Below are 21,419 nucleotides of genomic sequence, written 5' to 3' on the forward strand. Positions count from 1 at the left end.
TAGCTTGTGAATTTAACTATTTTTTTTAATAGGTCTTCGATCTCATCCATTGTTAACAGCCATTTTTAATTTCTTTTTTGAGTTTATGATAGCATGTTTGCTTTCTTGCCACGATTGGTATGTTGTTGAATATTTTAGGGGCTACATAGGAATAAAATCTACGAAAGCATTCTTTGTTTGGTTTTGGGGGAAGTAGATTTCCCGCTGAACGGAGTCCACAAGTTTCCCGCCGTGGATTGACAAGGTGTCCACTCCTATTGTAAAAAGTTAGTAATACTTTATAGAAGTACAGGTATCTCAAAGGCAAAAGGCCCCATTCCCTGAACAGCGGCAGTGAACTTGTTAAGCGAGGTTTGTTTGCTATAGTGCGAATTATGTATTTTTGCCCAGTTAAGATTGGTTTTAAAACAGAAAAGTATGCACCTCCCCAAACCGTTATTCCGTATTGCAGCCTGCTCTCGACAAGTGCAAAATATAGCGTTCTCAGCAAGTGCTTAGGGCAGAGTTTGCGGATGAAATATAATTTTCTACATGTCACCCTTAACTCTTCTCTCAATTTTTGTATGTGGTGTGCCCAGCTGAGCTTGGAATCGATTATTACGCCTAAGTATTTTACAGACTCAGACTCCTCAATTCTGTCACAGTTGCAGTCTATGTCAAGATTTTTGCACTTATCGGTATGAGAGGAATAGCTAGAGGTTGTGTGTTTTCTGCTTTAGATTTTAGTTGGAAGACGATAATTTTTGACTTTTTAGCGTTGATCTCGAGGGAGTTAATTTGAAACCACAGGTTCAAACGGCGTACATCGCTTGTAATCATTTGGGTCAGCTGAGTCTTAGTTTCAGCGCAGTAGCTCAGAGCTGTGTCATCAGCAAATGCTGTCAGCGATCCAATAAGGTTTCCTTCGCACAAATCATTTATATAGATCAGGAATAATTCGGCTGATAATCCTGATCCCTGCGGAACGCCACAGGATGAGTATCTCTTGGAGCTTAATGCGTCACCTACTCTCACTTGCTGCGATCTGTCCGCAAGGAAACTTGCAAACCATTTGTTACATACTCCCCTTATGCCGCGTTATTCATTTTATTTATTAGAATTTTATGTTCTACTGTGTCATATGCCTTCCTTATATCAATAAATAAACTTGCACATTTTTTACTATTATTCACACCATTGTATATTTCTGACGTTAGTTTGAGCATAGCATCTTCAGTGTTACGTCCTTTCTGAAAACCGAATTGATTTTTACTGAAAAATTTATTCTTTGATAAGAAACTAACTAGCCTAACTCGTACCAGCCTTTCCAATAATTTGGCAAAAACTGACAAAAGTGCAATGGGTCTATAGTTGTTGGGGTTTTTTCTATCTCCTGATTTGAATAATGGTATGATTATTGCAGTTTTTAGTTGTGTAGGGTAAATACCAGAGCTCAGACTTAGATATATAAATACGTCAGTACGTCAGCCAGGTGTTCTATCATACTCTTCAACAACTCAGCTCTAATATTGTCAATCCAGGAGCTTTTCTTGATTTCATTGACATGGCTGTTGCTTTGACCTCTGAGACTGTAATAGGAAAAAAGACCATCGAACCTGGATATTTTACTTGTTGAGGAAATAGCTTGTCTACTAATTCTGAATTCCTTGGTTCCAGAGGGCCCTCCCCATCTAAAGCATTTCTTGTGGATGATACTATCGAGACAATTCTTACCGCCTCTGGCGGCGGCAAAACTCCATCCCCTCTACTTTGGGAGAGTATATAAACGCCGGACGAGCCTTAGACCACAGCATTCCGCTCCCAACCTTCCTCTCCTGTACAGTGGCCCGTTGGCTGCTGTATGTCCCTGACCTCCCGTCCTTGTACAGCGGCCCGTTGGCTGCCGTACGTCCCTAACCTCCCATCCTCCCAGGGCACAGCGGCCCATTGGCAGCCGTCCCTAACCTTTGCACAGCGGCCCGTTGGCTGCCGTCCCTATCCTCTCACCCTCCCAGGGCACAGCGGCCCGTTGGCTGCTGTCCCTATGCTTCCATCTCCCCAGGGCACAGCGGTCCGTCGTCTGCCGTCCCTATGCTTCCATCTCCCCAGGGCACAGCGGACCGTCGTCTGCCATCCCTATCCTTCCATCTCCCCAGGGCACAGTGGACCGTCGTCTGCCATCCCTAACCTTCTATCTCCCCAGGGCACAGCGGACCGTTGTCTGCCGTCCCTAACCTTCTATCTCCCCAGGGCACAGCGGACCGTCATCTGCCGTCCCTATCCTTCCATCTCCCCAGGGCACAGCGGACCGTCGTCTGCCGTCCCTATCCTTCCATCTCCCCAGGGCACAGCAGACCGTCATCTGCTGTCCCTAACCTTCCATCCTCCCAGGGCACAGCGGCCCGTTGGCTGCCTTCCCTATCCTCTCACCCTCCCACGGCACAGCGGCCCGTTGGCTGCCGTCCCTATCCTTCCATCTCCCCAGGGCACAACGGACCGTCGTCTGCTATCCCCATCCTTCCATCTCCCCAGGGCACAGCGGATTGTTGTCTGCCGTCCCTATCCTTCCATCTCCCCAGGGCACAGCGGACCGTCGTCTGCCATCCCTATCCTCTCATCTCCCCAGGGCACAGCGGACCGTCGTCTGCCGTCCCTATCCTTCCATCTCCCCAGGGCACAGCGGACCGTCATCTGCCGTCCCTATCCTTCGATCTCCCCAGGGCACAGCGGACCGTCATCTGCCGTCCCTATCCTTCCATCTCCCCAGGGCACAGCAGACCGTCGTCTGCCATCTCTAACCTTCTATTCTCCCCAGGGCACAGCGGCCCATTGGCTGCCGTCCCTATCCTTCTATCCTCTCTGGGCACAGCGGCCCATTGGCTCTTGTCCCTCCTGTCTATCCTTCCTCTTCCTACTATACTGGAGCGGAACCGAGGCCCTAAGGCCAATACAAAATTACCTCGAAGTGGTGTCATCAGAGAAGAGAGCGACCTTCACGCCATCAGAAGCACCAGGAGGTGCTGTCCACGCCAGCTGAGGCACAAAGAAGAAAGAAGAGGAACTTCGACTTGCCTCCTTTCCCCGCCCACATTACGACTGAGCTAAGTCATCCAGGAGCAACACCTGGGTATCAATCACCCACCTCTGAATCTACTCAGGGTGTACGTGATAGATTGTCGCCCAACGTGGGGCACGAGGCAACGAAGTAAGAATCATGAGTGAAGAGGATGAGGCTGATTTAGATGCTCAACTCCGGGAGCTGACAGAGGACCAGTCGGTCGAGGACGTAAACCTCAAGGTTATAACCAACCCCAGAGTTTCCTGGATCTATAGATTGAAAAAGGATGAAGCGTTTAATCTTCTACAAGATTGGGGCATAGTGTCATCTGAACACTTGCTGAGTTGAGAAGTTTGTTAGTAGAACAACATAAGAAGATGGCTGTACGTTATCCCAGCCCAAGACCGGAATAGTGAGCAGAAGCAGTGAGGAATCTGGACACTCAGCAACAGGTACTCATGCTGAAGTTGGAACCAACATCCACACAACCCCCTCATGGACCCAGGGGCGGTATGTGACAAAGTAAGAAGCTGGAGACTGTCATTCGACGGCCAATCAGATGCTCCCAGCTTCTTAGAAAGGCAAGACGAGCTACAACAAGCCAATGGCTCACTGGCAACCAACTACTAGTCATGCTACCTGAATTACTAGTTGGTAAAGCTACCCTATGGATGCATAATCGTCGTGACCAGTGGAAATCATGGGACAATTTTGTGACAGATTTCAGATCACGCTACTACCCACTTACCTATGAGGAGGACCTCGAGAATCTAATTCAGGCAAGGAAGCAAAGGGAAGGTGACGAATTTCTCGAAGAGGTACTGACACTCATGAGGCGACAAGGAGGTTTCACAGACGAGAATAAATTACAGAGAGTGTATAAAAATCTTCTCCCACGGTACAAATTGTATATTCGGCAATCAGATGTTCATAGTATCGACGAGTTAGAAAAATTCGCGAAAGAGTATGAACAAATCAAAGCAGAGGAGAAACAGAATAGACAGAACTCGAGAGTTCACAAGACTGAGGACACAAAAACGATTACAGGACCCAAGGTCGGGACAGTGATAACCCCTAGAAGTAACAGACCCTCTCTTAGCGAGTCTGAACCCATGTGTTGGCAATACAAGAAACAGGGGCACTGGAGATCACACTGTCCTGAAATCCTGCCATGTAAAAGATGCGGGAAGAGAGCACTCAAATGTGTCTGTGATTCAAAAGGAGAATAAAATTCCGAACAAGACAGCAGTGATACGTACGGCACAGAGGATTCCTGTGATAGTAAAGTCATCAAGGGACAACAGAATATTTATTACCGTGACAATCGGCGGTAAAAAGTGTCAGGCATTGCTGGATACCGGCGCCGAAGCTAAATTATATGATTAATGATGTGTATGAAGTCCTCCAGAAAATAGGGATGATACGGAAGGAAACTACATGTCACTGCACAATATTAGCTGATGGACGATCTACCCCATTGAATGGGAAGGTGATGACTAATGTAACTATAGAACAAATCACAGTTCCACTAGCGGCATCAATAATGGAAGGACTTGGACAAGAGCTGCTATTAGGCATGGAATTTATGCGTGAAAACAGAGTGAATATTCACACATTCACGAGAGAGGTAGAGTGGGATCCTCCCCAATTGAATCCTACAAGTCAGCGAATTATGTTGCGATCTCTCTTATTGGGGACTAAGACAACAGCAGTCCCAACAATATCAGCTGTAGATTCTGATTCTCAGGACAACAAGAGTCGCAACAGAAGGATGTTCATGCAGGTTGGTTTGAATGGAGTCAAACTTGATTCCTTGATTGATAGCAAGGCGGAGTTGTCATATATTCAAAGGCAAGCATCCTGGGGCAACATAGTGATGGATCACAGGGATGAGATGACTGACTCTGAATGGCGGGCCACGATTCATGCCCCAGCCACCAACACAAGTGGTAACTCCGAGAGGGAGGTGGAAAAGACAATACCACCCTCCCCTGTCATGGATGTGAAAGAGTCTACACCACCCCCTACTGTCATGGATGTGGAAAAGTCAATACCCTCCTCAACTGATATGGATGTAGAAGAGCAAACACAGTCTTGGACTGTCAAAGAGGAAGTCTCACAGTCCCAGGATCCCAAACCAGGACTCTCAAGGAATAAGAATCCAGTGTTGTGTCACCGAGTCTCGACACCTGGTAAGCGCAAACGGGCCGGCAAGCCACGCATAAAAGTCCGATTTCCAGATGGGCGATGTAAATATGTACCCGTAGACCAGGCGTCTCATAGTGAGTGGCATACACCTCTAAAGGTGATGCGTGGGAGGTGTTCACCTCTTAAGGTGATGCCTAGATGGCTCACGCCTTTTAAGGTGGTGCCATAGAGGGCTCTGATCCCCCCCCCCCAAGTAGGAGTGGGGTGTCACGAAGTAAAATTGTGACAAGAAAAAAATTAATAATATTATTGAAAGACGCTCGGCTATCAGCAAAGCTAGCTGACTGCGGAGATAAGGAGGGTACCGATGGCGCACCATCTTCCACGCATAGAGACGATTCTTACCGCCTCTGGCGGCTGCCGTACGTCCCTGACCTCCCGTCCTCCCAGGGCACAGCAGCCCGTTGGCAGCCGTCCCTAACCCTCCATCCTTCCAGGGCACAGCAGCCCGTTGACTGCTGTCCCTATCCTCTCACCCTCCCAGGGCACAGCGGCCCGTTGGCTGCCGTCCCTATCCTTCCATCTCCCCAGGGCACAGCGAACCGTCGTCTGCCGTCCCTATCCTTCCATCCCCAGGGCACAGCAGACCGTCGTCTGCCGTCCTATCCTTCCATCTCCCCAGGGCACAGCAGACCGTTGTCTGCCGTCCCTAACCTTCTATCTCCCCAGGGCACAGCGGACCGTCGTCTGCCGTCCCTAACCTTCTATCTCCCCAGGGCACAGCGGACCGTCGTCTGCCGTCCCTATCCTTCCATCTCCCCAGGGCACAGCGGACCGTCGTCTGCCATCCCTATCCTTCCATCTCCCCAGGGCACAGCGGACCGTCGTCTGCCGTCCCTAACCTTCCATCCTCCCAGGGCACAGCGGCCCGTTGGCTGCCGTCCCTATCCTTCCATCTCCCCAGGGCACAGCGGACCGTCGTCTGCCGTCCCTATCCTTCCATCCCCAGGGCACAGCGGACAGTCGTCTGCCGTCCTTATCCTTCCATCTCCCCAGGGCACAGCGGACCGTCGTCTGTCGTCCCTATCCTTCCATCTCCCCAGGGCACAGCGGTCCGTCGTCTGCCGTCCCTATCCTTCCATCTCCCCAGGGCACAGCGGACCGTCGTCTGCCGTCCTATCCTTCCATCTCCCCAGGGCACAGCGGACCGTCGTCTGCCGTCCTTATCCTTCCATCTCCCCAGGGCACAGCGGACCGTCATCTGCCGACCCTATCCTTCCATCCCCAGGGCACAGCAGACCGTCGTGTGTCGTCCCTATCCTTCCATCTCCCCAGGGCACAGCAGACCGTCGTCTGCCGTCCCTATCCTTCCATCTCCCCAGGGCACAGCGGACCGTCGTCTGCCGTCCCTATCCTTCCATCTCCCCAGGGCACAGCGGACCGTCGTCTGCCGTCTCTAACCTTCTATTCTCCCCAGGGCATAGCGGCCGTTGGCTGCCGTCCCTAGCCTTCCATTCTCCAGGGCACAGCGGCCCGTGGCTGCCGTCCCTATCCTTCTATCCTCTCCGGGCACAGCGGCCCGTTGGCTGCCGTCCTTCCTGTCTATCCTTCCTCTTCCTACTATACTGGAGCGGAACCGAGGCCCTAAGGCCAATACAAAATTACCTCGAAGTGGTGTCATAAGAGAAGAGAGCGACCTTCACGCCATCAGAAGCACCAGGAGGTATTGTCCACGCCAGCTGAGGCACAAAGAAGAAAGAAGAGGAACTTCGACTTGCCTCCTTTCCCCGCCCACATTACGACTGAGCTAAGTCATCCAGGAGCAACACCTGGGTATCAATCACCCACCTCTGAATCTACTCAGGGTGTACGTGATACCACTTAATCAGAAATTTGTATAGCTATTGTTGATCCTAACCGGCCCGTGATGTGTATTGGCCTAAATTGTACTCAAATTCTCATATATGCATTTGTAGTTTGTTCGTATTGTAGTCGACAAGTTCATGAGCGTAGAGCAGACACGCTAAACTTTGTTGTACTTATCAGTAGGATCGTGTCTACAGATAAGTTGTTTGTTCATCACTATCTTATCGTTGGTGATAACAAAGTTATTCAAAATGAATACGCAAGAAGAATTAGATCCTAAAACTCTTCCTGTAATGTTGAAAATTCATAGGGCGAAGTTAGAACAATTATATCAGAGAATGCAGCGTACATTTGATTTGTGTAAAAATGTATCTGATCAGAAAACAGCTCAATATGTTTTTACTCTGGCTAGATTAATTCCAGCTACAGTTGCTGATTATGATAGTATTGAATTCAAGATTAACGAGTTAGAAATGAGTGTAGACCCAGAATATGTCCCTAAATTGAATGACTCGCATTTAGATATGATTGCATTTATCGATAAAACAGTCAAAAAAAATAAAAAACAATCAGAAACTACACAAACAGCTTCACTGACAGTTTCAGCAAGTAGTGTAGCTAATGAACAACAATAAATTATTACCGAAAATTCAATTGCCAAATTTTAGTGGACGTCAGGCTGAATGGTCTACGTTTTTTGAATTATTCAAATCATTAGTCCATGACAATTCCACTTTATCAGATCAACATAAGGTTCAGTATTTAGTTTCAAAGCTTACTCAGGCCGCAAATATTTGTAAACATCTTCTACCTATAGCCACTAATTACAAAAGTATTTGGGATGCATTGGTTAGCCGTTATAATGACCCTAGATCTCAGATAGATTCTTATTTAGATGAAATATTTCAGTTCAAAAGTTTGAAGGTTGAATCTAGGGGGGCTTGAAAGGTGGGCTTGGCATCGATATTAGATAGATTTTTTAATTATATTACAGCTTTGAAGCTGGTAAAAAATGAGGGTTTGGAGGATTGTATTTTTTTGTACCAGGGATTGAAAGTGTTAGATCCAACATCACCTCCCTACTTACAAAGATAGCGTACACTTCGTTGAAAGACAGTACAAGTCATTGCCATGTCATAAAAATAATAAATTCGAATTATCAAGTGGTGTGAAGCCAGTCAACAACTTGTCAAATTCTAAGATTTTGGCGGTTCAATCAGAGATGACTTCGACTGGTAATGTTCGTGAAAAGTCAAATTGTTTGAAGTGTAATCAAGGTACTCATAGCTTACTTGATTGTCGTTCTTTTTTGAAATTGTCACCGTGGGAACGTTTCCGTTATGTCAAAGACAAATCATGCTGTTTCAAGTGTTTGCTTAATATTCATTCTGTTCGTGAATGTACTAGTATAGTGCGTGTGCTTATTCACCAGTGTGAAAAGCCGCATCATTCCTTATTGCATTTCGATTTTAATAAAAAATCGTCTCAGGGCGATGTTAATAATGTAAACAAGGAAGAGGTCAACTGTTCGACCAAGGTCAATGACAGTAATAAGAATGCTGAATCAACTGTGTTGTTGTCTACTGTAGTGTCTACTGTTTTGAGTAGACAGGGAAATCGTGGTAGGGTTAGATTGCTGTTAGATTCTGGGAGTCAGTGTAACTTTCTTACTACAAAAACTTGTAAACGACTTAGATTGCCGATAACACGTCTGGCGACAACAGTTAATTGTTTCGGCGGTGGGTCGAGAGCGGTGCGGGGTGAAACGGCCTCTATGCTTTCCTCTCTCACAGAGCCAGCTGTTTCTTTTTCTATGCAAGCTTTGGTTGTAAATCATATTGTCGATAAATTGCCTTCTCGAAGAGTAGACAGATCTAAATTGTCGTATTTGAAGGGTCTTGATCTTGCTGATACACAATATTATTTACCTAGTTATATTGATGGCATTATTGGCACCTAGTTGATCCCAGAATTGTTGAAAGATAACAGTCTACTGAACGTTTAGGTCCAGTTAAAACTGTCAACAGTGTGTTTGGTCATATTGTGATGGGCCGCGCACCAGTTGTGAACGCATTAGACAATGATGGAGATGATAGTTGTTTGTTTGTTTGTAATCCATCATTGGATAATCTTGTACAAAAATTCTGGGAAATTGAAGAATGTCCTAAGGCTAAGAGTTCTCTCACTGTGAACGAAATTGATTGTGAAAATCAATTTAAGTCGTCGGTTCGTCGTTTGGACTCTGGTCGGTTTGTGGTATCATTACCGTTTTTGAAATCGTCTGATAATCTAGGAGATTCGTTCTCAATGGCGAAACGAAGACTGTTGAACTTAGAAAAACGTCTTGCTCGTTCTGAAAGTGTAAAAATTGCATATCATGAAATTATGGTTGACTATTTAAGGCAGGGTCATATGTCTTTAGTGAATGATCAGTCAGATAAACAGGGATATTACATTCCTCATCACTGTATTGTTAAAGCTCACAGTACAAGTACACCGTTGCGTATTGTCTTCGATGCGAGTGCTAGAACGGTAACTGGCCTATCTCTGAATGATGTCTTGCATGTGGGACCAAAATTGCAGACGGATATTTTCTCTTTGTTGTTGTATTCTCGTCTTTTCGCGATAGCCTTAACAGCGGACATAAAACAGATGTATCGTCAGATTGTTGTTGACGAGTCTTGTCGCCGTTTTCAGCGAATTTTATGGAGATTTTCTCCTGATGACCCAGTCGAGATTTACGAGTTGAATTGTGTAGTGTTTGGTATCACTTCCTCGCCTTATTTAGCGCTGAGAACAGTACATCAATTAGTACAAGAAGAGGGTGAAAATTTTCCGATCGCAGAGAAAAGAATCCCATGCTCTATGTTCATGGATGATTTAGTCACGTCAGTTCCATCATTACATGAAGCAGACGCGCTCTATCATCAGTGTAAAGAATTGTTTAGAAAGGGAGGTTTTGAATTGACGAAGTGGGCATCAAATTCTCCGGAAATGTTGTCGAAAATGTTGGATAGCGAAAAATCCTCTCTCGGAAAAGAATTTGAGGCTAGTACATTGACTATTTTGGGACTTGAATGGCAGCCTAGTACTGACGTATTTAACTTTCTCGTGAATTCAGAACAGAATGACACAACAAAGCGTAACATACTCTCCACTGTTGCGAGAATATTTGATCCACTTGGTCTTCTAGCTCCTTTGACTTTTTTCTGAAATGTCTAATAGGGAAATTGTGGAAATTAAGTCTAGATTGGGATGAAATTGCACCTATTGAGATTCGAACATTGTGGGAAAATTGTCAAAGAGAGTTTAATTGCCTTTCAAAGTTGTCTATTCCCAGATAAGTTGGAGTATCATCTGATTCACCCATACAATTGATTGGTTTTTGTGATGCTTCAGAATTGGTGCTGTAATTTATTTGAAGACTCAAAGTAGTGATCATTCGACTCAGATTTCATTATTGTGTGCTAAGTCTAAAGTAGCTCCTTCAAAGACGGTCTCTATACCACGATTGGAATTATGTGCGGCAGTCCTTCTGAGTGAGCTATTGAACACTACTGTTTTGTTAATTCGCAAACGTTGTCAAGTGGATCGTTGTTAGCGTTTTCAGACTCCACTGTTACACTTCATTGGATTAGAGCATCACCATCTCGGTGGCAAACTTTTGTCGCAAATAGAGTTTCCCGGATTCAAGATTTTCTGATCGATCGTTGGATGCACATAGCAGGTGTGGAGAATCCAGCGGATTGTTTGTCGAAAGGCTTGACTCCGCGCGACCTTGTAGAGCACAATTAATGGTGGACGGGGCCTGAGTGGTTGTCTATGGATGAGAGTCATTGGCCGGTTAATACGGAATTCGTTGTGCTGGAAAATCTGCCAGAGGCGAAAAAGAACACTGTATTGACTGTATTCGAGTCAGAAAATTTGTCTGATAATGTAATCTATCGTCTGATTAAGCGCTGTTCCAACTATAATTATTTGTTGCATGTTGTTGTCATTGTTTTGAAGGCTGTACGAATATTACCGAAACCAGGAACTTCGGACTTGGAGATAGCTGAGTTGTATTTGTGCAGAGTGATTCAAAAAATTCATTTTTCATCAGAACTGAATTTATTGAAAAATGTAAAAGATTGTCCTACTCGTTTTCAGCGGTTATCCCCCTTTTTAGATAGCGAGCTTATTCTAGTTGGTGGTCGCTTGCAGAATGCGAGCATTGAGTTTGATAGTTGTCATCAAATTGTGTTACCGAAAACAGATCACTTTGTCACATTGTTGATTGATCACTATAATAAAACAAACTGTCATACAGGGCCTCATTTATTGTTGTCACTAATTACACAGAAGTTCTGGATATTGTCCGCTCGTACAGTAATTCGTAATCGTGTTCATAAATGTAATATCTGTTTTCGAAGTAGTCCAAGAGAGATCACACCCAAAATTGGTAACCTACTGTCTTGTCGAGTCACGTCATGTGAACCCTTCCAAGAATGTGGAGTGGACTATGCAGGTCCAATAAATATAACCATGGCTAGGCGCAGGAGTCCTTTCATCTTTAAAGCCTACATATGTTTGTTTGTTTGCATGGCGACAAAGGCAGTACACATTGAGCTGGTGTCAGGTTTATCAATGCCTCAATTTTTGGATGCTTTCCGGCGATTTTTATCGCGTCATGGGCCCTGTCGTGTGATGCACTCCGATTGTGGTACGAATTTTGTTGGTGCCAACGAAGAATTGTCACAATTACTGAATTCAGCAGCCTTTCAAGAAATGTTCTCATATCAGTTGTCGGAGTATCGTATTGAATGGAAATTTTTACCGCCAGGTGGTCCTAATTTTGGTGGCATATGGGAGGCGAACGTTAAGTCAGTTAAGTTACACGTGTTCCGTGTGATTGGGAAACAGTTGTTGACCTACAAAGAGTTAAACACCGTATTAGTACAAATCGAAGCCGTGCTGAATTCAAGACCCCTTTGTCCATTGAGCTCAGATCCGCGCGAACCACTAGCACTCTCACCCGCACATTTCCTGACATTGACACCTCTCAAATATCTTCTTATGCAGGATGTCGAAAAATGTTCAATCAATCGTTTGAATCGTTTCGAGTTAGTCAGCCAAATGGTTCAATCTTTTTGGAGTAGATGGCGAAAGGATTACCTACACGAATTACAGGTCAGACAGAAGTGGTGTGAAAATACAGCGTCACTCACAGTCGGAATGGTGGTGATAGTGGACCAGCCTAATCTTCCCCCTTTGAAGTGGCCAATGGGTGTGATTGAGGAGGTATTTCCCGGATCAGACGGAATTGTAAGGGTGGCTACAGTGCGGTTGGTTAATGGACGTTATAAGCGGCCGGCTACAAAACTGTATCCATTGCCAACTCAATGAGCATTATACACTCCCATACCCTTGTATTCGTCAAGTTTTTTTTTTGGTTTTGTGTGTGTAGTTCACACATTTTGTTTATTGGTCTTTTGTTTTTACTTGGTGTTGGTTTTTTCTAGCATGTTTTTTGTGGGTTTGCGGATTTTTTTTGTGTCTCCAGCTTTGGCTGAAAATTAATTTTTCAGGGTCGGGGATATGTTGACGCCGTTTGAATTTAATGGAGTTTGGCGCTGAGTAGTTCGGTTCAATCTTCCCCGTCTACTGGCGCATTCTAATGCTTAATTGTTTATGTTCATGTTCAATTGTTTGTTTTGTAGTTTTCAAGTTCAGTCGGTCTGCATAGCTGCCTTCGTTGACAGGATAGTTCGACTCGTTCATTGATTTGTATTACCAAGTTGTTCGTCTATAGGTCCCTTTAGACGTGCAATAGCCCAGTGGCTAAGTTGACCGTTGATCAACGAGATTTCAGTATAGATAATCGGCGCTTGGTCGCTCCAAATATCCTTTTATTAAATTCCTCTCATTATTTACGAATTCACTACGTGGCAACAGGCTTTTCTTTTCAACACTCAGCTACCTTCTCTGCTAAACTCTACCTTCGCCGCTCCACTATGTTTTGACATTAGTGTACCAATTACCTCCGACCACCAAACCCAGGGCCGAATGGTGATAGTAGGAACACCGTTGAACGGTGGAAAGTTGAACAGTCTTCGGTTACCTAGTTGTGTAGCGATCACAGACTTGGCGATCGCGACTAATCTTTCCATCTTTTAATAGGTGAGTATGGCAAAAACATGACGAGCAACGGTCCAAACCATGTTAACTAATGAAATGTAGTTGAATAATAAACAAAAACGGATTATGTGAAAATTTGTAACCCTATCACAGCTGATGAACCGAAACTGACAATGTGATGACAAGCTTTCAAACTAACAAGCAGGTGGCATCTGACAATCGAAGCAAACCTTTTAGTCAGTTTTACCGCACCATTTATTCAGATGTAATAGTTTATAAATATCTCACCGTCGCAACACATATCTAATTCAACCTGCTCACCATCTCAAGAAAGTTCTACAATTTTAATAAAACTCTTCCTGTGAATGTTCTTAGATAGTTGGGCTTTAGTCAATTTTGTAGCTCTATATAGCTTTATTCAAGTCTATAGCTATGGTATAAACTTCTGGGACTTCACATGATATCATTAACTTGAAATCAATCATAATGCTGAAAAGATATAATAATCAATTCAATTATAAACAACTATCCATTTAAATGATTTGGGAGGACCAACAGGCAGAGCCCAAAACTGTTCCTCCTCCGAATTTTTATTCATATACTAGTCCAGAAAGTAGGTTGAAGTGCGTGTTGGTAAGAATGTGAATAGATATGAGCATCCATTTTCTGTGTCAAATTCTTGTCTCTCAGTTGTATATTAATTTTGTTTCCAAAGTCCTGTATGTGTTCTACGTTACGACTGGAAACTGGAAATTGTGATCATGTATTGTTCAGAGATTTTTCCTCTTATCAAACAAGGAGAGTGACATCCAATTCTCTGACACCTCTCAAATCATTTTTACCATTTTGTTTGCAAAAATCGTTGTTTAAATAATTAAAACTCCAAGATCAAGTCATTTGGATTCTATATCCTATATGATTCATTAGCGTTGCAAAAAAATACTATTTCAATAGTTTTCACAATAATTCCTTGTTTTTTTTTAGGAGATGACTGACTTATCTGGTTATATGATGGGTGTCAACATGGATGGATCTCGTAATACAGCAACACATAATGCTGATAATAGGGCGGGTCCAGCCATCTACTGGTCTTACCCTCAAATGCCTCAGGTGATTTACATTATTTCAATACATTTTTTTCACAAGGTGTGGCCGTAGTCGAGTGGTTTAGACGCTGCCTTTGTAAAACGTAGATCCCCGGTTCAAACAACAAGATATTTTCCTCAGGTCACTCCCGTGCTTCGGATGACACGTAAATTTGTCAGTACAGACTGCCTAACAACGGTCGTTGAGTTATGTCAGAGGCCCTAAAATTAATTACCGGACTCTTGACACCAGACGTGAGCCAGTCAGGTCAATTGATATTTATTTTATTTATTGGTTTCACAATTATTCTTATAAGGCTCAACTCACACTTACGCGACTCAGGTCGAGAAGAGACTCGACTCTAGTCGAGAGCATGTGTTTCCAAATGGTGACACTCAGACCAGTCGATTCAAGTCTCCGCGTCGTCACCATTTGGAAACACATGCTCTCGACTAGAGTCGAGTCTTTTCTCGACCTTAGTCACGTAAGTGAGAGTTGAGCCTAAGTCGACAACAAACAAATTAAAAAGTATTAGAATACAGGAAATATAAATTGTGCAAATGATTTAGTTAATAATTATTCAATTATAGCCCATATTATTTTACATTTTGCTACCATCTTCAAGTATTTGGTGTTGATTTTGATGTTTTCGGTATCTGTAGTCATATTTCATATTCGATTCATAATCACTTATTTCATATTCAATAAGTAACATTCTTCCTTTACTAATTTTTGTAAATTAAAAAGAGACATTTTGGAAATTTTTCAATTCCGAAAGGTTAGTAGGATAAAATATTGTATTTACTACAAGAGTAGTAGGTGTTGTGTTTCTTATAAGAGATGTCCTATGATGAGCTGATTAAAGCTTGGTTGTCTACTACTTCCTGTACATGAAAAAGAGAGAATTTTGAAATTTTTCAACTCCAAAAGTTGATAGGAGATTATTTGTATCTCCTACAAGAGGAGGTTAGGTGTTGTGTTACTCATAAGAGATGTGCTATGATAAGTTACTTGCAGCCGATTGGTTGTCAGGGAGACGAATGAATGGCAAATGTCATTCAAGTATTCGTATATGTTATTCATATATTGATGTTTTAATTTGTGACACGTTACTCTGCAAGTTTAATTTCATGTCAGTGATTAATATTACAAAGAACATAGGTTCGTAGGACATAGTCCAAATTCAAACTGAATTAGATCAGCTGGTGATTTGAACTCAAAATGCAAACAATCATACAAAATACGATCAATCCTCCACCATTTTATATTAGCGTGAAAATTCAGCTGTACCCATAACGTGTCATATGTTAGTGTGATGAATCATGTTGATGAATCTGAATCATGTTATTTCACTTTATATTTAATTGTATACTTTCCAGGGACAGAATAAGTCAGTACCCTTGTACTATGCTCCCGCTTCTAGTCAAGTAGCGCCACCTCGGTTTAATCAGCCAGGCCCTCCACCGTCCCCCGCCTATCAGCCATACCCCCCAGAGAGACCAGGTTCGTACCTTATGCATCGTTCAGTAGAAACATAAAAATTTCCTTTCAATGTAAGTTTTAGTGCTGGTTGCACAAAAGCCGGTTAAAATTTAACCGTGATTAATTCCAAGTTTTCTCAAGTCTTTTTCAAGAACGCCTTCTCTGATTGGCTCTCGTGTAATTAATCACGATATGTATATATTTTATGTATTTTTGCTATCAAACAATTGAAATAGGACTTGATTTGGATAAATTGTCGACATATTCCATGGGTGGTAAATTGGACGAATAATAATTATAATTAAAATTTAACCGGTTTTTGTGCGACCGGGTCTTAGTGTTGCAGGCAACTTGAAATAATTTTAAGAGTAAAAATAAACGTCTGGTTTTAATCTCAATTCTAGTGTTCTGCTTTTAAAATAATTATCAAACCATACTAAATGTATTGTTCCTATGCTTACAATTCATGGAATATGATAACTATCTCACTATTTTTAAGCCTTGAAAGTAAAAATTATTTACTCGTTGCTTCGGTAATTTCCTCTTTCAAGTTCAAAAAGTAGGCCTATCATATTCTACAGTATGAAATATGATCAATTCAACTATTTTTTTAATATTATAGGCTACCACTCTGAAAACAATAACTTCGTTGCCCTACTAACATCGAATCTGGCCTTTCCAGTATAGTTATACTGATAATATTGTTTTCATAAAATAAAAATACTGAATATTCACTAGAACATTTTTTCAAATTTCAACTTACACTTTTTGTCTTCGTATGATATTTTAGTTATAAATCTATTGAAACTTTGAGAACTTTATTGAAAAAATAAAAATACAATATTACATGAATAAATCAATACAATTTTAACATAGAATGCCCTAAAGGTATTCCTGTATTGGGCATTAACAATATTTTTATAATATATAAATGGAAGAGAAAAGGTAATTACACAAACAAAAAATTTAAAAATATTCAGGTTGAACATCAAAAGAAGAAAAAGTTGAAAAATATAGTTTATGAGTTTGGTTTGCGTGCAGGTTGCATTCAGGATACAGTCTTTGTACATATTTTGTATAAATCAACTAAATCTTAATTAGGTGCTTAGCCATTGATACCATTATAGACAGTATTTATTCTTATCCTAAAAAACAAAAGAAATCTTCACTGTAATCGAAAATTTAAGAACAAAAATAATATAGAATAAATTAGAAGAACATTCCAATGTTATCAATTGATAAAATGAAATCCTTCAAAGTAGCTCTCACTGCTCTATTTTAATTATCTACTGCATACTGCTGTATATTACTGAAAGTTGATTACCCTGATCTACTTTCAGCCTACTCCATTTTATTAATCAATGATTTGATATTATCTACCTATATAATTATTTCACTTTATTAATTTTCTGTTTTTTTCTCTTAAATATTCATATTAATTAATACTTTTACAATATTTCCATTTATAAATAAATCCTTAGTCGAATTAATGAAATTAACGTTTTGGTAGAGAGTTAGTGGGAAGGATATTTTGAATATTCTTTCCGAAGAATGGACATTGATATGTCCAAAGCTCCGCCAATTTATGTAGATGCATAACAATTTTATCTATATTATTACAAATTGATTTTTTCATATCATATACAGTTCAATAATAATTTTCTTAGTCCATATCATGTAAATTCATCTATAATTTTGCTGTATTGTAAGTTATTGTATATAAGTGTATAAGCCAGTATATATTGTAATCTACATAAATAAAGTACTCAATCAATCGCATTGGCAGGTTAATTGCCTTTCAGAACAGCTGAATTTGTGATAACAGAGGCTATAATTAATATCAGAATGAATGTTATTAAGAATGACTTTTTAGCATTCAACAATAGCCTATTCTTAGTGAACCACTTATGTATGTGCCCGAGATCGGTTTGCATATTTTCTTTGAGAATAGCATCGTTGTCTCCTTCATAAAATATAGCAGTATCACCTGCGAACGATATTATGTCACCTTTTGTCTTGCCATTACAAAGATCATTTACAAATACCAGAAATAGGATACAGGAAAGTACCGACCCTTGAGGTATTCCAAATCGTATTAATCCTGAATCGCTGAGTTCATCATAATTATTAATTCGAACCTGCTGATATCTGTCTCCTAAATAGCTTCCAAACCAATCGTTTGTTACACCCCTTATTCCCACCTTGTTCAACTTTTCCAAGAGCAGTTCGTGCTCAATTGAATGAATTCTTTTATGATATTTTGCAGTTCATTCATCGAGATTGGATTTAAGAAAATAGAATTTACTGGACTAACAATTGGGAAAATTGCTTCATGTGTCTCACTCATATCTTAAAAATGTTCCATGTTTGATTTAATATTTTGCACAACTGTAAGAAAAAAATTATTAACGTTGTTAACAATTTGTTTTGGTTCTTTTACTATTTCACCATTCTGTAACACTATCTCATCTTTGAGAAGTCCAGGCAATGAATGCTCAAAAAAGGGTATAGAGGGAAATGTTTGGAAGACAATTTTTGAGCCCACATTTCTGTTGTGGGTAGTAAGGAGGTCAACATATCAAAAGTCCCCACCCCTACCCCCTGTGCTAAGGGGGTGAGAGTGGTTTAAAGATACAATTTTTTGGTTTCCCGCATAAAACTAAAAAACTATGTATCCTAAGGACTTGACTGTCACATAACAAATTAAAGCTTACATAATTTCCTACAATATTCATTCTATAACTTTTTTTATCTCCTCTAGTTTTCGAGATATCTGCTCTTGAAGGTGTGACATTTAAAATAAAATCTGGTGTGGTACACTCACACAACTTTCCTTGCTCATATTCGAAACTACGATCAGACTTTTGTATATGTGTATATATAATTTTTTTTCAGAGTACTTTTTCCTTTGTGTAAATTGTGAAATTAAATGATTTTTTTAGTCGTCATTTTTTTAAAGTCGTCAATACAGCTGTTCTACAGATGAAATATCTCGACTATGTGTTCTTTTTATGAACTGCTCTACCTACCTACCTCATGCACGAGAAGGAGGTTACAAAGTCCATTTCTCAAGGATGGGGTGGACCCCCCATTAGTTTCCCAGAAAGGAGACTCATGCCAGTTAATAGAGCTGATAAATAACTATACAGAGTATGAATTTGAAAAAAATCGGTCAAGTTATTTTGAAAAAATCGTGAAAAACATGGTTTTTTAGTAATTATCCGCCATTTTTCTCAAGAATATTACGGAGCTCCTGCAATTTTCCAAGGAAAAAACTCATGTCATTTGATAGGACTTATGAATAGCTACCCATGGCTTGAATTTGAAGAAAATCGTTAGAGCCGTTTTCGAGAAAACCGTGAAAAACCTGGTTTTTGGTCATTATCCGCCATTTTTCTCAAGAATATTACGGAGCTCATGGAATTTTCCCAGAAATGAGACTCATGCCAGTTGATAGTGCTTATGAATATCTATCCATGGTATGAATTTGAAGTAAATCGTTAGAGCAGTTTTCGAGAAAACGGTGAAAAACATGGATTTTTAGTCATTATCCGCCATTTTTCTCAAGAATATTACGGAGCTCCTGAAATTTTCCCAGAAATGAAACTTATGCTAGTTGATAGGGTTTATAAATAGTTATCCATGATATAAATTTGAAGAAAATCGTTAGAGCCATTTTCGAGAAAAACGTGAAAAACATGGTTTTTTAGTAATTATCCGCCATTTTTTCCGCCATCTTGAATTGAATTTTATTGAATTTCTTATTGTCGGGTCCTCATGGTATAGGGACCTTAAGTTTAAAATTTCAAGTCGATCGGTTAATTAGGAATGGAGTTATCGTGTTCACAGACATACACACACACACACACACATACACACATACACACACACATACACACACACAGACCAATACCCAAAAATCATGTTTTTGGACTCAGGGGACCTTGAAACGTATAGAAAACTTGAAATTGGGGTACCTTAATTTTTTTTGGAAAGCAATACTTTCCTTACCTATGGTAGTAGGGCAAGGAAAGTAAAAAACACGTTTGCCACCAATTATTTTTTCTATTTTTGCTCTTTTAAATTTTCAAAAATCGATGTGAAAGATCCATATTGATTATAAGCTTATAGAGCAATAAATTCTCTTGAATTTGATGTATAATTTCACACTTTTACGAATATTTCCCTACACCTTTTGCAACAGCTTTAGTGTTGAGTGTGAAATCTTCATTTTTGCAACAATAGACCACTTGACAAAGGAATTTGGAGAAAGTGTTTTAAACGAAATTTTTTACTTTGCAGCTTTGTTGAGACTAGTTAGGTGGAGAACATATCAAAAGTCCTCATTCCTAACTCATGTGTTAAAGGATGAGGCACTACCTCCGTAAACAAAGCCGTAGTGCATTCGTGTGACGTCACACGTCAGCACAGGTAGGGCTCCTAAACCAATAAAAATTCGTTTATTTCAGCTGATCTATATCAGTTAGTGTTTTGATTGGTTTAGGAGCCCTACCTGTGCTGACGTCACACGAATGCACTACGGCTTTGTTTACGGAGGTAGTGGATGATGATGGTTTAAAAGTTGCATTTTTCAGCGTTCTGCTTCCACGCTCATATCTTGAGAGCAAAGCGTCCAACCAACATAACTAACGATTCAAAAATGAAGCTTGATAAATTCTCTACACTTTTTGTTTAGTGGAATTTTGTGATATTCCCAATAGTTCCCGAGATATTCGCTTTTGAAGGTGTGTAATTGTTGAAATAACAAGTTTTTATCCAATTTTTGCTCTTTCGGGGCTCATAACTCTCCTACAATGCATCATAAAAACTGATGACTATCGTAGGTTTGTAGTGCATTGAATTCTCTTCGAAATGATGTATTATTTTACTATTCCAAGTTGTCCTTTCATTGTTATAGAAGCTTCAATGTAGGGGTTGAAATTTTCATTGCTGCAACAAGTGTCAACTCAGCGGTTCCACACCTTCAACAGAGGGGATAAAGATGTGCACTTTTGCTTTGTTCACCTACTTACAAGTCCAAATGAAGCTGCAATGTCAAAAACAGTGTCACAGACACCCCATTCAAATGTTATTGACAAACGATCAATTGATGCAGCAATGAACATTTCAAGTTATTTAAAATTTCAATTACATTGAAGCTGCTATAACAATGAAGAAAAACTTTGAATAGTGAAATAATACATCATTTTAAAAAGAATTTAATGCTTTGCAAACCTACGATGAGTAATTATTTTTACAATGCTTTGTTTGAGAGTTATAAGCCCTGAAAGAGCAAAACATTGCATAAAAACATGTTATTTCAACAATTGCACACCTTCAAGAGTGAATATCTCAGGAACTATTGGGAATATCACAAAATTCCACTTAACAAAAAGTGTAGATAATTTATCAAGCTTAATTTTTGAATAGTTACTTGTGTTGGTTGATTGCATTGTTCTCAAGATATGAGCGTGGAAGCAAAACGCTGAAAAATGCAACTATTAAACCACCCTCATCCCCTTAGCACATGAGTTAGGAATGGGGACTTTTAATATGTTCTCCTGCTAACTAGTCTCAAAGCTGCAAAGTCAAATGTTTTGTTTAAAACATTCCCTTCAAATTACTTTGTCAATTGGTCTATTGTTGCAAAAATGGAGATTTCACACTCAACACTAAAGTTGGT

At 40.8% G+C, this 21,419-nt stretch overlaps 1 protein-coding gene across 2 annotated transcripts in view; it reads left to right on the forward strand.

Moving 5' to 3' along the window:
* The window catches only part of LOC111044901 (cAMP-regulated phosphoprotein 21), a 182,091-nt gene that overhangs the window by 139,701 nt on the left and 20,971 nt on the right, over nucleotides 1-21,419 (forward strand). For both annotated transcript variants that reach the window (XM_039442476.1, XM_039442475.1), the window contains 2 exons: nucleotides 14,153-14,278; nucleotides 15,634-15,757. In XM_039442476.1, the coding sequence (XP_039298410.1) occupies nucleotides 14,153-14,278; nucleotides 15,634-15,757 (250 nt within the window). The remainder of the gene's footprint in view (nucleotides 1-14,152; nucleotides 14,279-15,633; nucleotides 15,758-21,419) is intronic.

This window comes from Nilaparvata lugens, chromosome X (genome assembly GCF_014356525.2).
Source record: "Nilaparvata lugens isolate BPH chromosome X, ASM1435652v1, whole genome shotgun sequence".
Taxonomy (NCBI): domain Eukaryota; kingdom Metazoa; phylum Arthropoda; class Insecta; order Hemiptera; family Delphacidae; genus Nilaparvata; species Nilaparvata lugens.